The following is a 27,691-nucleotide window of genomic DNA, read 5'->3' as shown; positions in this document are numbered from 1 at the left end:
GTTTTTGATAGAATTATCCATTACAGCCGTTAATTGTTGCATAGTAAGGAGTATTGGCGCGCTAGATGTACTAGGGGCCTCCTGAGTGGGCAAGACTGGTGTAGACGAAGGAGGGAATGATGCAGTACCATGCTTACTCCCCTCACTTGAGGAATCATCTTGGGCATCATTTTCAGTGTCACATAAATCACATCTATTTAAATGAGAAGGAACCTTGGCTTCCCCACATTCAGAACACAGTCTGGTAGTTCAGACATGTTAAACAGGCCTAAACTTAATAACAAAGTACAAAAAACGTTTTAAAATAAAACCGTTACTGTCACTTTAAATTTTAAACTGAACACACTTTATTACTGCAATTGCGAAAAAGTATGAAGGAATTGTTCAAAATTCACCAAAATTTCACCACAGTGTCTTAAAGCCTTAAAAGTATTGCACACCAAATTTGGAAGCTTTAACCCTTAAAATAACGGAACCGGAGCCGTTTTTATCTTTAACCCCTTTACAGTCCCTGGTATCTGCTTTGCTGAGACCCAACCAAGCCCAAAGGGGAATACGATACCAAATGACGCCTTCAGAAAGTCTTTTCTATGTATCAGAGCTCCTCACACATGCGACTGCATGTCATGCTTCTCAAAAACAAGTGCGCAATACCGGCGCGAAAATGAGGCTCTGCCTATGATTAGGGAAAGCCCCTAGAGAATAAGGTGTCTAAAACAGTGCCTGCCGATATTATTTTACAAAAATACCCAGATTAAATGATTCCTCAAGACTAAATATGTGTATATATGAATTGATTTAGCCCAGAAAATGTCTACAGTCTTAATAAGCCCTTGTGAAGCCCTTATTTACTGTCTGAATAAAAATGGCTTACCGGATCCCATAGGGAAAATGACAGCTTCCAGCATTACATCGTCTTGTTAGAATGTGTCATACCTCAAGCAGCAAAAGACTGCTCACTGTTCCCCCAACTGAAGTTAATTCCTCTCAACAGTCCTGTGTGGAACAGCCATGGATTTTAGTAACGGTTGCTAAAATCATTTTCCTCTTACAAACAGAAATCTTCATCTCTTTTCTGTTTCAGAGTAAATAGTACATACCAGCACTATTTTAAAATAAACTCTTGATTGAATAATAAAAACTACAGTTAAACACTAAAAAACTCTAAGCCATCTCCGTGGAGATGTTGCCTGTACAACGGCAAAGAGAATGACTGGGGTAGGCGGAGCCTAGGGGGGATCATGTGACCAGCTTTGCTGGGCTCTTTGCCATTTCCTGTTGGGGAAGAGAATATCCCACAAGTAAGGATGACGCCGTGGACCGGACACACCTATGTTGGAGAAACTAAGTATCAGCAGGTAGTTGCCATTTTTTTTTTGTTTTGTTTTTAAAATATGAATCCCTTTAATAAGAAAACTTGGTATGGTTTTGCCAGAATATATAAAACCTTATTTGGCAAAGCAAATTTATTGCACTTCTTGATTGGTACTAAATTGTCAAATACAAAATGATCTGAAATCAAAACTTTTATTTCATGTACAAGAACGTACACATTTAATTAGGTCACAAAAGAGACCAAGAAGTATATTTACATTAGAATTTAACAGAAGCCATTCATTCAACTTCAATTTTTTTGAAGTTACAGAAAGAAAATGAGAAACATTCTCTGTTCTGGAACTCATCTTTAAACACTTTGATGATTTAAATACACAAGAAAAAAAAAAGGGGGGGTTAATCCCCAAATGAGTCTGTGTCATTGTCAACCAATTCTTCCCTTGACGCAGTGGCACTGAGCTGCTCCTCTGTCCATTCATCTTCATCACATTCAGTGCTATCATCTTCATGCAGTTCGTTAACTTCACCATCTGCTTCTCCCTCCTCATTAGGTTGCACAGGTTGCTCATCGGGCGGAACAAACCCATTGTTGTTCGAAAATGACTCCGTCTCTTTCAGGTCATCTTCAATATATACTTTTTGATGGCACATTGGACAAGTATCTTGAATGTACAGCCATTTCCGAAGGCAAAGTGCATGAAAGTAATGGCGACATGGTGTAATACGGGCGGAAGTGGTGAACTCATGGTAGCAGATTGCACATACATCATCTATTGGAGAATCTGTTACTTTTACCTCTGGAAGAGAGTTTATTTTTTTCACAGCAGTCCTCCGGTTCATAAATGTCTTCCATCCATTCTTTGCTTGCAGGTAAATATTGAAATAAGCATGAAGACACATCATACAAGCACGGATTTTGCTTCCTGATTCAAACATCATTGTATAAGCTCCATTTCCAAACATTATTACTCCAAAGATAAACTCAATGATGCTACCAGTTGAACGAACATAGTAGACATAATCATCAAGCTTTTCCCATAATACATTGTAGTAACCATCAATCATAAACAGAGTATAAACGGTTAGGGAGACTATTACTTTTAAACAAAGTTCCACTGAGAAGGCTGTTACTGCAAATAACCACGTATTTAGTGCATAGTAATGCCAAAGAACACAACTTAGCAGAATTGGAAGAATAAAAAGGCAAGCAGAAACTAACAGAACTGGGAGGTGCCTGCGAACTGAAGACACGTGGGAGGCACTCAACGACATCAACACAGGGTCAGTCATTCCATGGATAAAATGCAAGATTGCTGTTAACAAAAGGCACATATTACGAGAAAGCCGTACAAGTCTTTCTTCTGGTTTTAATCCACTCAAGCCAGTTTGTAGAGCCAATATAAAAAACAGAACAGGAGCTACAAATCCAAGATGTTTGTCTTCTTCTTCTGTTGAGCCTATAAAGGATAATATACCCAGGCCCAAATAATGTGCAATAGAAGAAATCACAGCACTCATTCCTAAAACTGTTAATGTGGAATCGCAGCCACTTATTATAAGATTGCTGAAAAGCTCACAAAAGTCTTTCCATGGTATAAAGTAAGTGGCATCTTCTGGATCGCTCTTTGACAACCTTAACATAAACACTAGAATTACAGCTTGGGTAGCAAGTCTTGTGAGCCAAAAGACTCTGAGGACATCCGGTACATGAATCTTTTTCCAAGCGCCTTCAACCATAAGTTGTAATCCATAAACATGATACATGTGTTTTAGCAGGAGGAAAGTGTATCTTGTTGAATAGTAGAACCACTTGAATCGAAGTGCCAAGCATACTGTAGTAAAAAGTATTAGAGCAAAGCCAGAAATAAATACCAAAATCTGTTGTGCATGGATAGGAAGTTCTATTATCAAACCAACTGTAGGTATTAAAAGATCCAGTATGATTAACTGAGAGTATAGTGACTGAATCTGAAGAAGCGCAATAAATCCAATGCCAAAAATAAGTTGTAAGATAACTAGTGCCATCCACAGCGAAGGTCCATTGGACGGAAGAAATTCCTGCCCAAAAGCCACCAAGTAATAGGCACGGTAAAAGTCAATGTGCAATGTGACATAGTAATTCACCAACATGGAGGTTGCAGCCAACAGGAGAGCCATGCTGATCATGTAAAACTTGAACAGTGCTCTTCGGGAGAATACCAACACGACGCCAGATGTCAGAACACCTGAAAAGAAAAAAAAAAAAAAAGAGGGGAGAACAGTTAATATGCATTAATTATACAAAACACAAATACATACACAATCCATTTGTCTCCTAAAGTAAGGTGACCAATCATTAATATCCTCCAAAATATTTCTTATTAAAAAGTGACACTAAAGTCAAAATTAAACTTTAATAACTCAGATAGAGCATTCCGTTTTAAGAGACTTACCAATATACTTCTATCAAATTTTGCACACTCTTTTTAGATAAACATTTTTTGAGGCACTATCTCCTACTGAGCATGTGCACAAGTTCATAGGGTATATGTATACTAGTCTGTGATTGGTTGATGGCTGTCACATGATACAGGGGGCCAGCAAATGGGGAAGAGATACATTTGTCAGATAAAGCTACTGCTTATTTGAAATTCAGAGTTTTTTTTTTTTATATTATCTTTATATTACCGACTTGTTAATTATTCTACTGTATTTAGTGGTCGTTTAATATTACAACTACAATATCAATATAGGAACACTATACACTTAGTTGTGCGTTTAATATGTTTTCCTATATTGTCAATTGCAATAAAAACAATGTTGACACAATTATGTAGGTCCTAACAAAGCAGTGCAACAGTCTCCATCATAATTCTTTCCAAATCCTATTTTTTTATATGTTACGACCCCTAGAGTGTCTGGCTCATACATTTGATATACTTATTAATCAGGATTATTAGATCATAAACTGCCAAAACATCTGCAAATACTTTCAATTTTTCTTATGGAACCTCTGGAGCCTTAAAAAGAATATAAAGGAAAGCTGACCTAATTGCGCATCAGCAGATCGGTGACAAGCATATTGGCACATACACTTCAGGTACAGAAGTGTGTGTATATAGAAATCTGCAAACAAACTAAAGAGTTTGGAACCAGAAGTAAAATGATGTGAGCTAGAATGTCCTGACTAAGTTACACAAGCCCTGCTATAGCCTGGGATCCCATGAGCAGTGAGCCCTCAGTTATGGGTTATACTATGAATATTTATACACTTGGGAACTCATTTTCTAGAACTCAAACGCTAAGACATTTGGATTTTTTTAATGTAGCAGATCTTGAGAAATGTTATTCCCGTTTCCTTATTTTCTGGATGATGCCATATACATAATGCAAGACATTTCCACTAGTCCTGGACAAGCAAGAAATAGCAGTGTATGATATGAGGTATCACATAAACATATAAAACAAGTTGTTTCAGATGTAGTATATACTTAATAATAACAGCATACGTTTATGTGATACCTCAGTAATTGAGGTTGGATATTTTAAGTAGCACTCTGTATTTAAATAAACAACGTTTGTAACAAAGTTACACTATGTTACTCTTTTTGTTCCATTATAATATATTGAAATAACCCGGATGTGGTAATAAGATCTGCCGCACGTAGCAAGCACCAAAGAGAACCTGTGACCATCGGTGAGATAAGGAACCGGGAGGTACTGAGCGGAGGTGTTCCGGCAGGAAATCCAGAACCGATCTAACTTTGTGCAATACACTTACCTCATACGATTGAGGTATCTGCACGTAAGTAGGATAGGAGCCCAATAAGGGATAGCGTTTTACATCTGATCAAGCTGATTATCGTTAAAAATTGGACTTGTTATACGATAATCTCTGTATATTATATTAACTATTGCCTTGTTTTTTTTCTACACATACTAAAAGTTCTATCACATTAGCCATAAATAGAGCTTTAAGGTCCGTATAAATTACTTGAATTGTCTCTATTGCCATCGATAGTATATTTTGAACGCTTTAATAATTTTACTATTCTGTATTTTTCAAAAGTGGGTAACATTTTTTAAACTACATACAAATTCTTTATATACTTATTGCATACAAATACTTTGCACTCATTTAAATATTATATAGTATTGAATGTATTACTCTTTAGTAGAATAGGGTGTAGCGCTGTAAAGTGTATCAATTATATACAATTCCCCCTCCCCCCATTGGCACCCGATGTGTCAGCTAGGTTCCAGTATGCAACCTCCTGAGCCTACCAGTTTACTCTTCAGCAAAGGATACCAAGAGAATTAAGCAAATTGGAAAGTTGTTGCTCCGAGTCATGAAAGTTTAAAATGCCTGCAAAAACATCCATGCTTTTATATTAAAATTGGGATCTTAAGTCACACAATATGCCCATAAAGGCAAAGTACTGTAGTGTTAGGACCAGTCTACATTGGGACACCATGTAAGTTCGTGACTGGCTAAGCAGAATATGGTCATATTGTGCGACTAATTTTTATATAAAAGCTTAGGATGTTTTTGTAGGCAATTTTTTGCAGCATTTAAAAATGTACTTTTGACTTGAACTTTGCTTTAAACTCCAGATTTAAATAAAAATATATATTTGTAAGCATTAAAAATTGTAACTTTACTACTGATCTGTGGAGCCTCATCCTCTTGTACCCATTTATTTTGTTTACGCTGTTTAATGTATCTGAAATTTATTTTGCCATGAATTGGGGTAATTGTGTACCCCTCATGTACCCAGTACTACTACATTTGGTGACCCATTACAAATAAACAATACAAAGCTACAAAACTCTACATTGTATATAGCGCTGCGGAATCTGTTGCCGCTCTACAAATAACCGATAACATACTACTTGAAAATCCAGGGAAGTAGGTTTATTTGATCTCCTCTTGATGTGATTGTGTGTTGCTTTAAAATGGGGCATTAACCTTTTAACGCCGTTAGGGCGTAGTATACCATCCGAAGGACGGAATTAAACCTCCTAACCGCTTGGCTTTCCTGAAGCCACTAGCGCTTCCCTGACGGGATCGCGGTTTGGAGGTCGTGTCTAGCATCAAAGGGACCCTGACGTGATTCCATCATTGAAATCTTGTGCATGATCGCAAGATTTCAATTTGTTTACATTGGAACAGTTGTTCCAATGTATACACGTTAACCCAGGGAACGAAAGGGTTAAACACTTGAGATTGTAATATAAAATGATAAATCGTATATTTAAAAAACAAATACTCTGCAATATACTTTCATTATTTATTTTGTCCCTTTTTCCTGTAATTCCATTCTAAAATAGTGAGCTTTTCAGTTGCTGTTAGAAGTGCAGAACACTGTTATATTCCACACAGCCATCGGCTGCACCCTGTACTGACCTAATTATAACTGTCCCTTATTGGCCACAGCAGAGAAGGTAATCTAAGTTACAACATGGCAGCTCCCATTGTATTATAGACACAAACTTTAACCTTATGTCAATATTTAAACAGCTAATTAAACATTAAAAATACATCTATATCTGTTATTCTCAGACTAATCTTTTCTTTGAATGTTTCATTATATCTAGAATTTATTTAGTGTTTAATGTCCCTTTAAACAATAACTGTAAAAAAAAAAAAATTGAGAATTTCAGCTATAGCTTCTCTAGGGGAGTATGGAAGAAGAATTAGCAAAAGTAATGTACAATAAAAGCAAGCTAAAAAAAAAAAATGTATGTTATGTTTTAATTTTATGACATTCTGACAAGTTTTTTTAAATATCCATCAAAAGCAACATAGTTAAAGGGACACTGAACCCAATTTTTTTGTTTCACGATTCAGATAGAGCATGCAATTTTAAGCAACTTTCTAATTTATCCCTATTATCAATTTTTCTTTGTTGTCTTGCTATCTTCATTTGAAAAGAAGGCATCTAAGCCTTTTTTTGTTCAGACTCTGGACAGCTTTTTATCCACCAATCAGCAAGGAAAACCCAGGTTGTTCACCAAAAAATGGGCCGGCATCTAAACTTACATTCTTGCATTTCAAATAAAGATACAAAGAGAATAAATACATTTTTTATAATAGGAGTAAATTAGAAAGCTGCTTAAAATTTCATGCTCTGAATTACGAAATAAAAAACAATTGGGTTCAGTGTCCCTTTAAAGGAACATGAAACACATTTTCTCTTTCACAATTCAGATAGTGGTGTGTGATTTTAACACCTTAACGACCAAGGACGTGCCTGGCACGTCCTCTGGGGTTTGAAGCTCCGAAATCGATCCTGATCGCTTCCAGCAGCTCTTAAGGTATTGCAGTGATGCCTCGATATTGAGGCATCACTGCAATACCTTTTTTGGTACGCCGATGCCAGCGATGGTGCCGATCGTTGGTGGGAGCAGCTGCAGGGAGGCGGCCCATCACTGGCAATCTTCCGGCCAGCAGTCAGAAATGATTGTCGGATGTGCAGGAGCGAGTGCACGTGCGCGCCCACCCTCGATCGTTAAGTTTCAAAATGTTTAAGTGGTAGGAGAGGGCGATTACATATAGTTGTGGGGAGAGGGTTAGAGAGCTCATGGGGGGGGGGGAAATCAATGAGGTTGGGGGGTAAGGGGGGAATTCTACAAAGCAGAATATATATTTTATTTTTAAAAAAGCCTTTTATTTTATTAATGGCAGGGTGGGGGAGGGATGAGAGCTGTTATGTGTCAGGTAGGAGGCTGATCTCTACACTAAAGCTAAAATTAACCCTTCAAGCTCCCTACAAGCTACCTAATTAACCCCATCACTGCTGGGCATAATACAAGTGTGGTGCGCAGCGGCATTTAGCGGCCTTCTAATTACCAAAAAGCAATGCCAAAGCCATATGTCTGCTATTTCTGAACAAAGGGGATCCCAGAGAAGCATTTACAACCATTTGTGACATAATTGCACAAGCTGTTTGTAAATAATTTCAGTGTGAAACCTAAAATTGTGAAAAATTTAACGATTTTTTTTATTTTTTTTTATTTGATTGCATTTTGTGGTGAAATGGTGGCATGCAATATACCAAAATGGGCCTAGATCAATACGTTGGGTTGTCTACAAAAAAAAACCCCATAATTTATGTTAGAACTTACCTGATAAATTCATTTCTTTCATATTGGCAAGAGTCCATGAGCTAGTGACGTATGGGATATACATTCCTACCAGGAGGGGCAAAGTTTCCAAAACCTCAAAATGCCTATAAATACACCCCTCACCACACCCACAATTCAGTTTAACGAATAGCCAAGAAGTGGGGTGATAAGAAAGGAGCGAAAGCATCAAACAAGGAATTGGAATAATTGTGCTTTATACAAAAAAAAAAAAAAAATCATAACCACCACAAAAAAGGGTGGGCCTCATGGACTCTTGCCAATATGAAAGAAATGAATTTATCAGGTAAGTTCTTACATAAATTATGTTTTCTTTCATGTAATTGGCAAGAGTCCATGAGCTAGTGACATATGGGATAGCAGATACCCAAGATGTGGAACTTCCACGCAAGAGTCACTAGAGAGGGAGGGATAAAATAAAGACAGCCAATTCCGCTGAAAAAACAATCCACAACCCAAATCAAAAAGTTAATCTTTATAATGAAAAAAACTGAAATTATAAGCAGAAGAATCAAACTGAAACAGCTGCCTGAAGTACTTTTCTATCAAAAACTGCTTCTGAGGAGGAAAAAACATCAAAATGGTAGAATTTAGTAAATTATGCAAAGAAGACCAAGTTGCTGCTTTGCAAATCTGATCAACAGAAGCTTCATTCTTAAAAGCCCAGGAAGTAGAAACTGACCTGGTAGAATGAGCCGTAATCCTTTGAGGCGGTGATTTACCCGAGTCCACATAAGCATGATGAAACAAAAGCTTAAACCAAGACGCCAAAGAAATGGCAGAAGCCTTCTGACCTTTCCTAGAACCAGAAAAGATAACAAATAGACTAGAGGTCTTTCTGAAATCTTTAGTAGCTTCAACATAATATTTCAAAGCTCTTACTACATCCAAAGAACGTAAAGATCTCTCCAGAGAATTCTTAGGATTAGGACACAACGAATGGACAACAATTTCTCTACTAATGTTGTTAGAATTCACAACCTTAGGTAAAAATTTAAATGAAGTCCGCAAAACCGCCTTATCCTGATGAAAAATCAGAAAAGGAGACTCACAAGAAAGAGCAGATAACTCAGAAACTCTTCTAGCAGAAGAGATGGCCAAAAGGAACAAGACTTTCCAAGAAAGTAATTTAAATGTCCAGAGAATGCATAGGCTCAAACGGAGGAGCCTGTAAAGCCCTCAAAACCAAATTAAGACTCCAAGGAGGAGAGATTGACTTAATGACAGGCTTGATACGAACCAAAGCCTGTACAAAACAATATCAGGAAGATTAGCAATTTTTCTGTGAATCAGAACAGAAAGAGCAGAGATTTGTCCTTTCAAGGAACTTGCAGACAAACCCTTATCCAAACCATCCTGAAGAAACTGTAAAATTCTAGGAATTCTAAAAGAATGCCAAGAGATTTTATGAGAAGAACACCAAGAAATGTAAGTCTTCCAAACTCTGTAATAAATCTTTCTAGACACAGATTTACGAGCCTGTAACATAGTATTAATCACGGAGTCAGAGAAACCTCTATGACTAAGTATTAAGCGTTCAATTTCCATACCTTCAAATTTAATGATTTGAGATCCTGATGGAAAAATGGGCCTTGAGATAGAAGGTCTGGCCTTAACGGAAGTGTCCAAGGTTGGCAACTGGCCATCCGAACAAGATCCGTATACCAAAACCTGTGTGGCCATGCTGGAGCCACCAGCAGCACAAACGAACGTTCCATTATGATTTTGGAAATCACTTTTGGAAGAAGAACTAGAGGCGGAAAAACATAAGCCGGATAATTCCAAGGAAGTGACAACGCATCCACCGCTTCCGCCTGAGGATCCCTGGATCTGGACAGATACCTGGGAAGTTTCCTGTTTAGATGAGAAGCCATCAGATCTATTTCTGGAAGTCCCCATATATGAACAATCTGAAGAAATACCTCTGGATGAAGAGACCATTCGCCAGGATGTAACGTCTGGCGGCTGAGATAATCCGCTTCCCAATTGTCTATAACTGGGATGTGAACCGCAGAGATTAGACAGGAGCTGGATTCCGCCCATACAAGTATCCGAGATACTTCTTTCATAGCCTGAGGACTGTGAGTCCCACCTTGATGATTGACATACGCCACGGTTGTGACATTGTCTGTCTGAAAACAAATAAACTATTCTCTCTTCAGAAGAGGCCAGAACCAAAGAGCTCTGAAAATCGCACGGAGTTCCAAAATGTTGATTGGTAATCTCGCCTCCTGAGATTCCCAAACCCCCTGCACTGTCAGAGATCCCCTTACAGCTCCCCAACCTGAAAGACTTACATCTGTTGTGATCACAGTCCAGGTTGGACGAACAAATGAGGCCCCTTGAATTAAACGATGGTGATCCAACCACCAAGTCAGAGAAAAACGAACATTGGGATTTAAGGATATTAATTGTGATATCTTTGTATAATCCCTGCACCATTGGTTCAGCATACAAAGCTGGAGAGGTCTCATGTGAAAACGAGCAAAGGGGATCGCGTCCGATGCTGCAGTCATGAGACCTAAAAATTTCCATGCACAAAGCTACCGAAGGGAATGATTGAGACTGAAGGTTTCGACAAGCTGAAACCAATTTCTGACGTCTCTTGTCTGTTAGAGACAAAGTCATGGATACTGAATCTATTTGGAAACCCAAAAAGGTTACCCTTGTCTGAGGAATCAAGGAACTCTTTGGTAAATTGATCCTCCAACCATGTCTTTGAAGAAACACGAGTTGATTTGTGTGAGATTCTGCAGAATGTAAAGACTGAGCAAGTACCAAGATATCGTCCAAATAAGGAAATACCGCAATACCCTGCTCTCTGATTACAGAGAGTAAGGCACCGAGAACCTTTGAAAAGATCCTTGGAGTTGTTGCTAGGCCAAAAGGAAGAACAAATTGGTAATGCTTGTCTAGAAAAGAGAATCTCAGGAACTGATAGTGATCCGGATGAATAGGAATATGAAGATATGCATCCTGTAAATCTATTGTGGACATATAATGCCCTTGCTGAACAAAAGGCAGAATAGTCCCTATAGTCACCAGTTTGAATGTTGGTATCCTTATATAACGATTCAATATTTTTAGATCCAGAACTGGTCTGAAAGAATTCTCTTTCTTCGGTACAATGAACAGATTTGAATAAAACCCTAGACCCCGTTCCAGATCTGGAACTGGCATAATTACCCCAGCTGACTCCAGGTCTGAAACACATTTCAGAAAAGCCTGAGCCTTTACTGGAATGCGAGAGAAAGAATCTTCTCACAGGCGGTCTTATCTTGAAACCTATTCTGTACCCTTGAGAAACAATGTTCTGAATCCAATGATTTTGAATCAAACTGATCCAAACATCTTTGAAAAATCGTAACCTGCCCCCTTACCAGCTGTGATGGAATGAGGGCCGCACCTTCATGCAGACTTGGGAGCTGGTTTTGACTTCCTAAAAGGCTTGGATTTATTCCAGACTGGAGGTTTACAAACAGAGACCGTTCCTTTAGGGGAAGGGTCAGGCTTCTGTTCCTTATTCTGACGAAAGGAACGAAAACGATTAGCAGCCCTATATTTACCCTTAGATTTTTTATCCTGAGGCAAAAAATCTCCTTTCCCCCCAGTGACAGTTGAAATTATAGAATCCAACTGAGAACCAAATAACTTATTACCTTGGAAAGAAAGAGAAAGCAACGTTGACTTAGAAGTCATATCTGCATTCCAAGATTTAAGCCATAAAGCTCTTCTAGCTAAAATAGCTAAAGACATATGCCTGACATCAATCCTAATGATATCAAAAATGGCATCACAAACAAAGTTATTAGCATGTTGAAGAAGTTTAACAATGCTATAAGCATCATGGTCCGACACTTGTTGTGCTAAAGCCTCCAACCAGAAAGTGGAAGCTGCAGCAACATCAGCCAAAGAAATAGCAGGCCTAAGAAGATTACCTGAACATAAATAAGCCTTCCTTAGAAATGATTCAAGCTACAAGTACTATCTGCCATAGGAATAGTAATACGTTTAGCAAGAGTAGAAATAGCCCCATCAACTTTGGGGATTTTGTCCCAAAACTCTAATCTATCAGACGGCAAAGGGTACAATTTCTTAAACCTTGAAGAAGGAGTAAATGAAGTACCCAGACTATTCCATTCCCTAGAAATTACATCTGAAATAGCATCAGGAACTGGAAAAACTTCTGGAATAACTACATGAGGTTTAAAAAACGAATTTAAACGCTTACTAATTTTAATATCAAGATGACTAGACTCCTCCATATCTAAAGCAATCAACACTTCTTTCAGTAAAGAACAAATAAACTCCATCTTAAAAATGAAGATTTATCAGTGTCAATATCCGAGGCAGAATCTTATGATCCAGAAAGATCCTCATCAGAGATAGATAAGTCAGAATGATGGCGGTCATTTAAAAATTCATCTGATTTATGAGAAGTTTTAAAAGACCTTTTACGTTTACTAGAAGGAGGAATAACAGACAGAGCCTTCCGAATAGAATTAGAAACAAATTATTTTACATTAACAGGAACATCCTGAACATTAGATGTTGACGGAGCAACAACAGGTAATGGATTATTACTAATGGAAATATTATCTGCGTTTGATAGTTTATCATGACAACTAACACAAACTACAGCCGGAGGAACAGTTAGCATAAGTTTACAACAAATGCACTTAGCTTTGGTAGAACCGACATCAGGCAGCGTCTTTCCAGAAGTAGATTCTGATCCCGGGTCAGGTTGTGACATCTTGCAATAGGTAATAGAAAAAAACCACATATAAAGCAAAATTATCAAATTCCTTAAATGACAGTTTCAGGAATGGGAAAAAATGCAAACAGAACAAGCCTCTAGAAACCAGAAGCAACTAAAGTGAGACTTAAATAATGTAAAAAAAACTGGCGCCAAGTATGACGCCCACATATTTTTTGGCGCCAAAAACGTCTGGAACAAACACGAGAGTGAAAAATGACGCAACTACGTGAAAACTTCCGGCATCAACTACGACGCCGGAAATGACGTTATTGACGTCAGACAAATGTCAATCTCGCGCCAAAAATGACGCAATAAATTCTAGCATTTTTTGCACCCGCGAGCCTAACAGCCCGCAATTAAGAGGAAAAAATTCAATGAAAATTTTAGGTAAGAAAAATATTAATTCATATGCATTTTCCCAAAAAATTAAATTGACAGTCTGAAAGAAGGAAAATAAACTGATTGACCTGAATCATGGCAAATAGAAGTATAAAACATATATTTAGAACTTTACATATAAAGTGCCAAACCATAGCTGAGAGTGTTATAAATAAAATAAGACTTACTTACCCAAAGACACTCATCTACATAAAGTAGATAGCCAAACCAGTACTGAAACGAGAATCAGTAGAGGTAATGGTATATAAGAGTATATCGTCGATCTGAAAAGGGAGGTAGGAGAAGAAATCTCTACGACCGATAACAGAGAACCTATGAAATAGATCCCCTAGAGGAAGACCATTGTATTCAAATAGGCAATACTCTCCTCACATCCCTCTGACATTCACTGCACTCTGAGAGGAAAACCGGGCTTCAGCCTTCTGCGAAGCGCATATCAACGTAGAATCTAGCACAAACCAACTTCACCACATCCACGGGAGGCAAAGTTTGTAAAACTGAATTGTGGGTGTGGTGAGGGGTGTATTTATAGGCATTTTGAGGTTTGGAAAACTTTGCCCCTGCTGGTAGGAATGTATATCCCATACGTCACTAGCTCATTGACTCTTGCCAATTACATGCAAGAAAAAAAATAAATATATTATACATACACATGTCAAGGCATATTCAGGGATTCCGGACAGATATCAGCGTTCCAATGTAGTGCTCCAATGCAAAGAACATGTAAACATTTAGTATTTCTAAACTCAGGACAAAATTTAGAAACTATTTAGCATAGGAGTTTTTTGGTGGTTGTAGTAACTTTTCGGGGGTCAAAGTTAGAAAAAGTGTTTTTTCATCATGAAAATAATGGTATCTCTAGAAAGTCGATTTAATGGCGAGAAAAACGGTATATAAGATGTGTGGGTACAGTAAAATGAGTAAGAGGAACATTACAGCTAAACACAAACACCGCAGATATGCAAAAATAGCCTTGGTCCCCGACGGTCAACAAATGAAAAAGTGCTCTGGTCACTAAGGGGTTAAACAACTTTCTAATTTACTTCTATTATGCAATTTATTTTGTTCTGTGTATCATTTGCTGAAAAGGATACATAGGTAGACTCAGGAGCTGCCGATTGGGGTCTGCACATTTATGCCTCGTGCTACTGGCTCACCAGTGTTCAGCTAGCTCCCAGTAGAGCATTGATGCTTCTTCAAAACAAAATGATACAAAGAACAATGCAAACTAGATAGAAGCAAATTGAAGAGTTGTTTAAAAATGTTATTCTCTATCTGAATCATGAAATAACTTTTTTGGGGTTTCATGCCCCTTTAATCTTGCAACAAGAGAACCATCCAACTAAAGAGGAGATAGCAGCTTCTTTTTATTTGCATATGCAACAACAGGACTAGATCAGAAACAAACATTGTTTAGAACGTTGTTTCACAGGACTGTACATTTAGCAGCAAGATGCAGACCCCTTACCCACTCAAGAGCTGTAACTGAACTACAAATCCCAAACAGGACAAAATGTACTTTTGGAGTTTAACATCAAAGTAAATTTCAACGTGGTTGCAAAAACAAAACACTCTTTGTTAGCCATGATTTTACTATGCAAGCTGCACCTGGTACAGTCTACTGCTGGGAAGAATATTCTAATTTTTTTGTCCTTGCAGGGTAATAAGAGAGCAAAAAGGGAGCAACCGTTCAGGGTTCATCTGTCTTATCCTTTCAATGTATCACTGGTTAGCAACACTTATAAAAGGAGAATGGAATCTAAAAAAGGTGTATAGTGAAAACACCAGATCTCAAAAACATATATAATGTATTGTTTTTTTATACTAATTTAGTACCATATCTACAAAATACTTTTTTGAGCAAATAATTTAGAATAAAAAGGGAAATATAAAAGTTGTTTCAAGCATTAGTCCTAAATTATTCCAAAAGGCAAACACTGCAAGGTCATAAAAACACTCATGTTAGGGATTGCAAAGAACAGAGAAAAGTAGTTAGACTGACAAGCTAATATGATTCATAGGACAAGTGGTGTAAACATTACAGACAGAGATTTGTAAAACACAAAAGTAAGTAATGCTAGACACTCATTTAAATAGACTTAATTAAAATATGTACCATACATAAAAGATCAGAAATAGAGGATGATTTATACATTACACAAACAAAATGTAAGTTAAAACAGTTTGTTTTTTTAAATTAACAGGCCATACATAATGGTTTACAACCGACCCCGGAACTACTTGCTCATTGGTTAATGAGGCAACACCCACAACTCAGTAAATTATATGATTAATCTCTTTATTTTACATATCAATACAAGTAAATATCCCTTTAACTTATTAAAGTCTGCTCACCACACAGCCTGAGTTATGCCTAAATGTGACACCTGGGCACTACTTTTTTTAACCCTTGGATGTCAGTTAAAGGTGCAAGTCACTAGCTGGTAGTACAGTTTATCCCTCTCCAGAAGCTAAGAGGTTAATCCCCTGAGGGACACACTAATGTCCCAGCAGCACTGCTCTTTTCCTTACCCAGCAGCCTGAGACATATGTGGAGGAACGTGGAGAGGTAGCCAGCTGTGGGGTCCTGGTAGGAGTTAAAGATGGCATCAATAATGAAAAGCGGCGGAACTCGCAGTGCCACATCCAGCACGGCGCGTACCCGCTGGCCCACGAGCACCGGAGGGGTCGCCATGGGCTCAGCCTTGCAGATTCAGGTGCCCTCCCCTCCACCGGGGCTATTTCCAGTCGGTGCAGTTATTCTGTATTCCCCTGCTCACGGCCATCCTGGAATACCTACACCTGCCAAACCGAGTACGCTGCGTCACGTCCCGGGAGTTGCGCGCTCTGACGCTACAGTCAAGCAGAGTTACAGGATAAACGAGTTTGCGTAGGTGGAGTTACTAACTGACATCAAAGATCGCATGCGCGTGTGCGGGAGCGCGCATAGTATACGCTGATATGGGTGCGAGATCAAAACGGAAGAACTTATGGGTGGCTCCTGAGAAATATATTTTTTTATTCAATAACTTTATTTCTAGTTACAAAGGATTTATATACCTTGGGTATCTGAGTTTACCGTTCTAAATTATTTTCTCGGCCATACTACATTATTTTATTACATACAATTGGGGGTTCAGATGAGAGCTACGAACAAAAAAGGGGAGACACATTCTGTGGTGAAAAATCCCTGTTTTCCCTATAGACGTTTCCAGCCTGAACTTACACATGAACTCTGCTCACCTACTGCATACCTCCCAACATTTCAAAAGAGGGACCCCCCCCCCCCCCGCAAAAAATTTAAATGTGGTGGACGGGGCTTAAAAAACCATAAGACCAAAGTAATAAAAATAAAATTCTAAATAAAGTCATATATTTTAATACACTTAGGCAGCAAATCAAACACAAGCTCAAACCACTGGTATGGCTATGTGAGCTATGTATTTAATTAGCCTTTGCAAAGACATTGCTAAATATTTTTATCTTAATTGCATATTTATTAAAGGGACACTGTACCCAAAAAATTTCTTTCGTGATTCAGATTGAGCATGACATTTTAAGCAACTTTCTAATTTAGTCCTATTATCAAATTTTCTTCATTCTCTTGGTATCTTTATTTGAAATGCAAGAATGTAAGTTTAGATGCCGGCCCATTTTTGTGAACAACCTGGGTTGTCCTTGCTGATTGGTGGATAAATTCATCCACCAATAAAAAAGTGCTGTCCAGAGTACTGAAACCAAAAAAAAGCTTAGATGCCTTCTTTTTCAAATAATGATAGCAAGAGAACGAAGAAAAATTGATAATAGGAGTAAATTAGAAAGTTGCTTAAAATTGCATGCTCTTTCTGAATTACAAAAGAAAAAATTTGGTTTCAGTGTCCCTTTAATAAATTCTTTAAAACTGCTCTCTGCATTCCCCATTAATATTCTAGATTCTGGCCTTTAAAGTCAGCAAAAATGCACAGTAGCACGCTACATAGTATATACTTACACATGCAGATACACACACACTCACTACATAGCATACACTTACACATGCAGACACACACACACTACATAGCATACACTTACACATGCAGATACACACACACTACATAGCATACACTTATACATGCAGATACACACACACACACTACATAGCATACACTTACACATGCAGATACACACACACTACATAGCATACACTTACACATGCAGATACACACACACACACTACATAGCATACACTTACACATGCAGATACACACACACTACATAGCATACACTTATACATGCAGATACACACACACACACTACATAGCATACACTTATACATGCAGATACACACACACTACATAGCATACACTTATACATGCAGCATTACACTTATACATGCAGATACACAGACACTACATAGTATACACTTATACATGCAGATACACACACACACACTACATAGCATACACCTATACATGCAGATACACACACACTACATATCATACACTTATACATGCAGCATACACTTATACATGCAGATACACAGACACTACATAGTATACACTTATACATGCAGACACACACACACTACATAGCATACACTTATACATGCAGATACACACTTATACATGCAGATACACATACACACACTACATAGCTTACATTTATACATGCAGACACACACACACTACATAGCATAAACTTATACATACAGATACACACACACAGTTATGGATACAGATAGACACACACACTACATCATATATGGGTATCTGTAATTCATTGTATGGGGTCCTGGGGTTGGCAAGCACATTAGCTGGCAGTCTGCGGCTGCCACTGTTCGTTACCCTGGTATTAGCACTGCTCATTGTATAAAACTGAAGGCATGCTAGTATTATCACCAGGGGTTAGATGTCATCATTACCAGAGGTAGGTTAGAGAGGTCACCATTACCCGTGGTCAGAGTGTATACAGCCTTCTTACTCCTGCTTAACCCACACACCATTCCTTTTCCACAGGGAATATAACAGGTATCTAACCCTGTGAGAGCAAAGCCAGCTGCTTCTGAGTATGGGCCCAATAGAAGCGGGAAATACAGCTTGGCGCCGCAAAACCTGGTGCCAAGCTGTATTTCCCGCACGGCTATTGGCTAAGAGGTGGAAACGTCACCTCTCAGCCAAATGGCGTTCTGCCCGTGGGCTGCCTTTAGCAGCTCAGCGCAGCAAACGCTGCTAACAAATAAAGGGGCTTTCAGAATGAAGTATTTTATACTTCATGAATGAAAGTCCCCTTTATTTGTTACGATTGTAAATCCTAGCGTTTCCCAAACGCTAGGATTTACGATCACTTTAAGGCTCTTATGCAATACTTAAACATACTTATTTCACATATGTTTCTGAATAACCATTCTGTTTACACAATTTATGTTATTTAGTAATGTCAAATTATAATATTGCAATATACATTTTCTCCATAACTTCCTAGGGGGTTTGCCATAGATTGAATTTCTCAGAAAAGTGTGTATATAGACAGACATTATTATTACTCCTAATATTTACATATATTCAAATATACTATTGTTGTACAGATATTTACTTATACCTAAACACATATAAAAATTCAGATACCTATTTTCGATTTCTCCTTATACAATAGGGCATCTAAGGAGCAGTAATAAAGATACACTATACAAGTCATTCCCAATAATTCATGATATCCATATCAGAATTATATCCCCACGGTATTTGAGTACGCAATTTATGAATCCAATACACATCCTATCTGCACAGGGTGCAAAATGTATTGCCCCCTCTAGGATGATTTTCTATCTGCTCTATAGTAGACCATGAAAAAGTACTAGGATTCTGTGCATGTTTATCAATAAAATGTTTAGATAGGGCTGAACATCTTACATTGTTCTTTATGTATGAAAGATGTTCCCTTATACGGGTACGTATGTCCCTGGTGGTCATACCAACGTATTGGCCTATGCATTCTGTGCATTCCACTAGATATATCATGAATTTAGAGGTACAGTTAATGCAGCTTTTAGTCTCAAAGACTTCACCTGTAGAGTGAGATTTAAACTTATCTGTGATATTAATAAAATCGCACGCCTTACATTTTCTACTTCCACATTTATATGTACCTTTATGCTTTAACCATGAACTGGTTGATGGTGATGGTTATAACATGCTTGGGGACAACATGCTTTGTAGACTAGGACTTTTTGAATATACAAATCTACATCCTTTATCGATGGTACTTTTAAGGGTATCGTCACCATAGACTATGGGGAGGTATTTTTTTTATAATAGTACATATATCTTTATATTGATTGGAGTACTGGGTGATAAAGACAGGTATATTATCTTTTTCTTTTTTGTTTTTAATTTTTAATAACTGTTCTCTTTCCATTTTACTCACTTCCTTTTCGGCTTTTGTAATTGTACTAGCTGTATAACCTCTCGTAGTCTTTTCTTCAAGATGGTACTTTCCTTATCGCAGATTTCAGGATTTGAGCAATTTCTTTTCACCCTCATTAATTGTCCTTTGGCTATCCCGCCAAAGACATGTTTAGGGTGATTACTTGCTGCATGTAATATCGTATTCCCTGAAATAGGTTTACGATAAAGGGAGGTACCCACCATTTCATTTTCTCTATTCCCTTTAAGGGTAATATCCAAAAAGTTTCTCATTTTTGAGATAAATATTTTTTGGATAATAACACAGACTATGGTGTTGCTATGATAAAATATATTCTGGATGTAACAAAATTCTTACTGGAACATAACTTCTTTATGTTTGAGGGGGAGTATTATCATCAAAGATTGGGTACGGCGATGGGTGCTCGTTTTGCACCATCGTACGCCAACCTATTCTTTTTTTTTTTCCAATTCTTTTTATTTGAGTTTCAAAAATGAGAACAAAAAAAAAGCATTTAATATTTGCCGACAATAACAATCGAGAACAGATTTCATAGCAAAGGTTACAGGGTTACCTTAGAGATTACCATACATCGATCACTAATTCCCAACAAATCAAATTATTCTGCACTTTTCATCATTGAACCCCCTCCCCCATTACCTTCACACTAACTTAACGCCAACCTATTCTTAGGTTGGTGGGAAAGAACTATAATCTATGGATATGATAACCCCTACCTACATAATATCTGTCTATACAAAAGATTTATAGAATAGTATAAATGGTGTATATATAAAAAATAACTCTGCAATATACTTTCATTATTTATATTGTCTTCTTTTCCTGTAATTCCCTTCTGAAATTGTGAGCTTTTCAGTTTCTGTTAGAAATGGAAGTGCAGAACACTGTTAAATCCAGCACAACCATTGGCTGCACACTCTAGTCACCTATTTATAACTGTCCCTAATTGGCCACAGCAGAGAAGGTAACACAAGTTACAACATGGAAGCTCCCAGTGTTTTATAGACACTAAAACTTTACACTTATTTTGTCACTATTTAAACAAATAATGAAACTTTAAAAAATACATCTACATGTTATTCTCAGACTAATCTTTTCCTTGAATGCATAATTCTATCTAGCATTTATTTAGTGTTTATTATCCCTTTAAAGGGACCTTAAACACCTTCTACATTTAATAATTATACATTTGATTAAGTATAAAAATTGTAGAAAAAACTTTGTATTAATATGCAAGTTCAACCTCACCTATTCCTATTTCATTTTGAAAGCTTTCACAACTGCCGCTTGCTTAACATGCTGAGCGCCGCCATATTGTAATGTACGTTACTCTCGGAGTATGAGTCATGTGATCTGCGCGGAAGAGAACAAACAGCACAAGGAGCTCTCAAAGCGTATATTTAAAACATAAAATTTATTGTTTCCTTCATGGTAAAAAACAAGTTGTAATCCATGTACAGCAAAGTCGGAACAATGTTAGGGTGATCCCCTGGACCTCCTGACGCGTTTCAGCCGCATGTGATGTGCGCTCCCATGAATAGTAATGCGCATGCATACAACATGAAATGTTTCCACTGCATTCATGAAGCTCCTCAATTGATGTGTGCGAGCTTCATAGATTTGTATGACAGCTATATTAGAGGAGTGGATTGTCAACGATCATTTGTAATAATCAGTGCAATTTGTTGCACAATTATCAAACGTTATTCTTCATATAAGCGTTCTTTAAGGGTTTTTTTTCACAAAATTAGTTTTCATCAGAAAATGGATACTTTCTTTTTATTCTTATTTTCTCACTAGTTCTTTTAATATATATAGTATATGAACTTTTAAAATATAATGTTTATATATCAGGCATAGATTAAAAATGTACACATAGTCAAGCCAGGGACAACACCATCAGGGCGGTCACCCTTACCTCCTATGCCAAGCATTATAACATCCCTTCAGTCCTCATAGGGACTGACGCCGAAAAGGCATTCGATCGCATTAATTGGACCTTCCTCAAAGAAACATTACTTTCCCAAGGATTCGGCCCCAAAATGATACAGCGTATATTTAGTCTATATTCCCATCCGACAGCAAGTGTTAAGGCGAATGGAATGCTTTCAGATCCCTTTAACATTAGCAACGGGACGAGACAGGGATGCCCCCTCTCCCCAATACTATTCGTTCTGACCATGGAAGCCCTAGCCGTGCACATTAGGCAGAATGATACGATAAAGGGAATCACTATCGGACCTCATAACTTTAAAGTCGCAATGTATGCAGACGACATCCTATTTTCAATAGCTGACCCCCTCTCTAGTGTTCCGGAAGTGTTGAAACAAATAGACACTTTTGGCAAATTCTCCAACTTCCTAGTCAATAAATATAAATCAGAAATCCTAAATATATCACTCCCCACCCCCATCTTCCACTCCATTAGTAACATATGCCCGCTAAAACTCCAAGAAAAATCCTTAAAGTATCTGGGTGTCTATATCTCCCCTAACATGACACAACTTTTTGACGAGAATTATCTGGCACTATCACGCAAGATGCAAATAGATTTCAATACATGGTCATTGAAACCGATTACGTGGTGGGGGAGAACCCAATGTGTTAAAATGACAGTCTTGCCCAGGGTCTTGTACATACTCCAGGCCCTCCCAATCCCAGTTCCTAAGTGGTACGTAGCACACTTACAAAAACGTATTAACCTGTTCATCTGGGGGAAAATTAAGCAGAGGGTGAACAGGGAAAACTTATATAGGACACACGACAGGGGGGGATTGGGACTACCTTGTGTGACAGACTACCTAGATGCAGTGACTTTGCAGAGAGTTGCGGATTGGCACAGGTCAGCAGACACTAAGGCATGGGTAGCAATAGATTCAAACATCCTCAAAGCCCCTGAGGTGGGAGCCCTTTGCTGGGTCCCCAAAGAACTCAGACCGCCCCAATGCACAGAGCTTGCAATACATCGCAGATCATTTGAATCGTGGGATTCACTCATAAAACGGAGAAAACACATCTCAGGGGTTCGCTCCCCACTATTCCCAATCCCGAGAAACGCAGAATTGATAGGGGGTTTGGGTAAAGGTTATAAGAGAATAACAGGCTGGGGTTACACCACCCCACTAAAAGAATTTACCACACAAGGGAAACTTAAAAAGAGAGAAGATTTGTCAGAGATAATGGGAGGCAGTTATTCCGGTTGGTTAAAATACTCTCAGTTAGTTCACTTTGTTCACACGTCACCGCACAGGCACAACTTTTTGAGGGAGCTTACTCCATTCGAAAGTTACTGTCTCATTAAAGGAGCAGCGAAACATTCACTGTCTTTGACAAAAAAAATGATCCAGGGAGAGCAGGCTCAACAACTTCCATCATACGCGCAGCAATGGCACATAGACATGCAATCAGACTTGCAGAGAGAAGAGTGGCAATACATTTTTATGCGTACAAAGAAAGCCTCCACCTCCCCTCAGGCACTAGAACTTAACTTCAAAGTGTTATCACGCTGGTACCTCACCCCTGTGAGATTACAATCTATCTACCCTGGGTCCTCAGGGAAGTGCTGGAGGGGATGTGGAGCGAGGGGTACCTACCTCCACATGTGGTGGCATTGTCCCAATGTCCAAACTCTTTGGAGTTCAGTAGAGAATTATCTTAAGCCACTTCTGGGGGGTGACATCTCTCTATCACCTAGAATCGCGCTACTGAATGACTTGCCGAGACTACCGTGTAAGCTGAGACTCACCTTACTCCAAATGGGTTTGACAGGAGCCAAAGCTTTAATAGCACTACATTGGAAGACCCCTTATTCACCGACACTAAGAAATTGGACAGATAAAGTCACAGACCTTCTAATTATGGAGGCATATGGTTACACTAAAAGGGGGAAATCACACATGCTAGCAGACATAAAATTTATTTGGGAGGGTGGCGGGCGAGAGGTTAATTGAACCCTTCTAATTAGTTCCGAGACCAGTAATACTGATAAAATAACAGAAACTTCTCCTAAGAGAATGAGGATTGAGAGGACAGACTATTCATCACATTACAAATATCTCCTATATAAGGACACCTTTAAATGACTAGATCCCTTAAGTGGCTGACAGGCATTTTATTTTATTATTTTATTTTTATTTTATTTTTATATTTATCTTATTTTGTTTTATTTTATTTTTCTTTACTTCTTCTCTCTTATTGCATGAGTATGTTTAATCGTTGTTATTGTTTTATTGTACTTCTCCTCCGTTTTGACTAAGATTAACATCGATCAAGATTTACAAGTATTTTAGTACATATAAGATATCATTACCCGGTGAAACACTTCGGATTTTGAGACTTTAACAATCACCCGGGTTTTAGGATGGATTAAAACTGTTATGTCAATGCTGTGTTTATGTCTTACATTTTCCATCGATAAGATTAACCTCGATGAAGTACTGTACAATCTCTTTTTAAATCAATAAAACTGTTTAAAAAAAAAAAATGTACACATAGTCAATGCAGCACACGCTCAGCACCACAGTGAGCAAGCGTTGCAGAATTCATTTAAAGGGACAGTCAACACCAGAATTTTTGTTGTTTTAAAAGATAGATAATCCCTTAATTACCCATTCCCAAGTTTTGCATAACCAACAAAGTTATAATAATACACGTTTTACCTCTGTAATTACCTTGTATCTAAGCCTCAGCAGACTGCCCCCTAATTTGAGTTCTTTTGACAGACTTGCATTTTAGCCAATCAGTCACTCCACGGTAAATTCATGTGTTATCTATATGAAACACATGAATTAATGCTCTCTAGTGGTGAAAAACTGTCAAAATGCAATTAGATTAGAGGCGGCCTTCAAGGTCTAAGAAATTAGCATATGTAACTCCTAGGTTTAGCTTTCAACTAAGAAAACCAAGAGAACAAAGCAAAATTGGTGATAAAAGTAATTGGAAAGTTGTTTAAAATTACATGCCCTATTTGAATCATGCAAGTTTTTTTTGGATCTGACTGTCCCTTTTAGCATACATAAAAGGGTAGTATGCCGTGCAAGTCACTTGACTTGGCTGCGTGCATCATGTTACCACTGTGCCCGTGTATTACAGAAGTGACAATATGGCGGCATACATACAGTAGGTGCTAATAAGCGGCAGATCAACATTATAATTGTAAACACTCTTCTTGAAGATATTGGGGTAAGCTGAACATAATGCATAGACATTTGTGCTTAATAGATTTGGATTAGTTTTAAGGTTTTACAGCAGAAATTATTTTGATTAATTTACAGCTGGTGTTAAGTATCCCTTTAAAGGGATGGTAAATCCGAGCGTTTAACAAATGCTAGAATTTACCATCACTAATAATAAACAGTAGTTTAAGCAATCAGTTACTAAAAAAAAGGTTGCTAAACTCACCCTTTCTGTGCCGCAGTAGATTGCTAAAGTCAGCGGCTCCGGCCACACACAGCACAGTGCTCCTTACCAATGAGGTGACTTTCCACCTCTTAAACCAATAGCCTGCTAGGATGTCAGATGACACACACAGCTATTGGTTTAGAGGTGGAAACGCCACCTCATCGAAGAAGAGTGATGTGCCGTGGGTGGCCAGAGACGCTGACTTTAGCAAGCTACCGCAGCACAGAAAGGGTGAGTTTAGCACCCTTTTTTTTAGTAAGACATGATTGACTTTGTAATTCGTTTTTTGGTAATTAGAAAGCCACTAATTGCAACTGTGCACCAATTTTCTGAAATTCCTGGCAATGAAGGGGTTAATTAGTTAACTGGTAAGGGTGATAATATTTTCATACAGGTATTACCCTCCCACCTTACACTTCCCACCTCCCTGATCCCTCTCAAACAGCTCTCTCCCCTCACACTCACACTTCTGGCCACCATCTTAGGTACTGGCAGACAGTCTGCCAGTATTTAGTTTTAGGGTTATTATTATTTATTTTTTAAATATTTTTTATTGTTATTATGTTGTGATTTGTGTAACAGTTTCTACAACAACAATTAATACATTATATATATCAGCTTACAAACAATTGTCTTGTTAAGATGTAATAGCAAATAGTCTTGACAAAGGCTTCGCTGTAGGCTGAAACGCGTAGACATCCGTATTGACATAACAGCCCGAGTTTTCTGCTATACCGGTGAGCACATTTCCTAACATAGCCTTTTTTACTGATATTCCTTTGTGCAGTATTTCTTTGTTTCTTTTCACAGGTAACCACCAGGAAACAGTTCACATTAATTAAGCAGTTCGTTCTCCCCACTCAGGGGGCATCAATCTCAGATCCCTTTTATTTCACCTTTTTTACGGACTCTCCACACCAGGAACTTTATCACCATTATTTTTATATATTTTTTCATGAACACTTTCTAACAAAAAATTTGCCTTCCTCCACTTTTGTGCACATTTATCTCCCCTCAGTTTTTTATTGATTGGCCAATCTTTTTTCAAAGTTCTATCGTTTAGACTTAGCTGTGCTAATTATATTTTGTTCTATATACTTACTACATTATCGCCTAGATTTAGAGTTCTGCGTTAGCCGTCAAAAGCAGCGTTAAGGGGTCCTAACGCTGCTTTTTACAGACAGCTGGTATTTAGAGTCAGTCAGGAAAGGGTCTAACGCTCACTTTCCAGCCGCGACTTTTCCATACCGCAGATCCCCTTACGCCAATTGCGTATCCTATCTTTTCAATGGGATCTTCCTAACGCCGGTATTTAGCGTCTTAGCTGAAGTGAGCGGTAGACCCTCTACCGACAAGACTCCAGCCGCAGAAAAAAGTCAGGAGTTAAGAGCTTTATGGGCTAACGCCGGTTTATAATGCTCTTAACTACTGTGCTCTAAAGTACACTAACACCCATAAACTACCTATGTACCCCTAAACCGAGGCCCCCCCACATCGCCGCCACTCTAATAAAAAATTTTAACCCCTAATCTGCCGACCGCACACCGCCGCCACATACATTATCCCTATGTACCCCTAATATGCTGCCCCTAACATCGCCGACACCTACATAATATTTATTAACCCCTAATCTGACCCCCCCAACATCGCCGCTACCTTACCTACACTTATTAACCCCTAATCTGCCGACCGGACCTCGCCGCCACTATAATAAATGTATTAACCTCTAAAGCTAAGTCTAACCCTAACACTAACACCCCCCTAAATTAAATATAATTTTTATCTAATGAAATAAATTAAATCTTATTAAATAAATTATTCCTATTTAAAGCTAAATACTTACCTGTAAAATAAATCCTAATATAGCTACAATATAATGAATAATTATATTGTAACTAACCTAGGATTTATATTTATTTTACATGCAACTTTGTATTTATTTTAACTAGGCACAATAGCTATTAAATAGTTAATAGCCACACTCCCGCCTCAAGAACCCTATAATAAATAGTATTAACCCCTAATCTGCCCTCCCTAACATATTTGACACCTAACTTCAAGTATTAACCCCTAATCTGCCGACCGGACCTCGCCGCTACTCTAATAAATGTATTAACCCCTAAAGCTAAGTCTAACCCTAACACTAACACCCCCCTAAGTTAAATATAATTTTTATCTAACGAAATAAATTAAATCTTATTAAATAAATTATTCCTATTTAAAGCTAAATACTTACCTGTAAAATAAATC

At 38.0% G+C, this 27,691-nt stretch overlaps 1 protein-coding gene across 1 annotated transcript; it reads right to left on the bottom strand.

Moving 5' to 3' along the window:
* Window positions 1-1,341: 1,341 nt before the first annotated feature.
* On the bottom strand, window positions 1,342-16,511 carry RNF139 (ring finger protein 139). Its single transcript, XM_053715340.1, has 2 exons — window positions 16,151-16,511; window positions 1,342-3,560 (listed from the first exon to the last, which is right to left on the bottom strand). Exons 1-2 carry the CDS (start codon window positions 16,311-16,313, stop codon window positions 1,732-1,734), a joined length of 1,992 nt encoding a protein of 663 aa, XP_053571315.1. The 5' UTR covers window positions 16,314-16,511; the 3' UTR covers window positions 1,342-1,731.
* Window positions 16,512-27,691: the final 11,180 nt, after the last annotated feature.

Source organism: Bombina bombina, chromosome 5 (genome assembly GCF_027579735.1).
Source record: "Bombina bombina isolate aBomBom1 chromosome 5, aBomBom1.pri, whole genome shotgun sequence".
Taxonomy (NCBI): Eukaryota; Metazoa; Chordata; class Amphibia; order Anura; family Bombinatoridae; genus Bombina; species Bombina bombina.
This window is presented reverse-complemented; position numbering and strand designations above follow the sequence as displayed.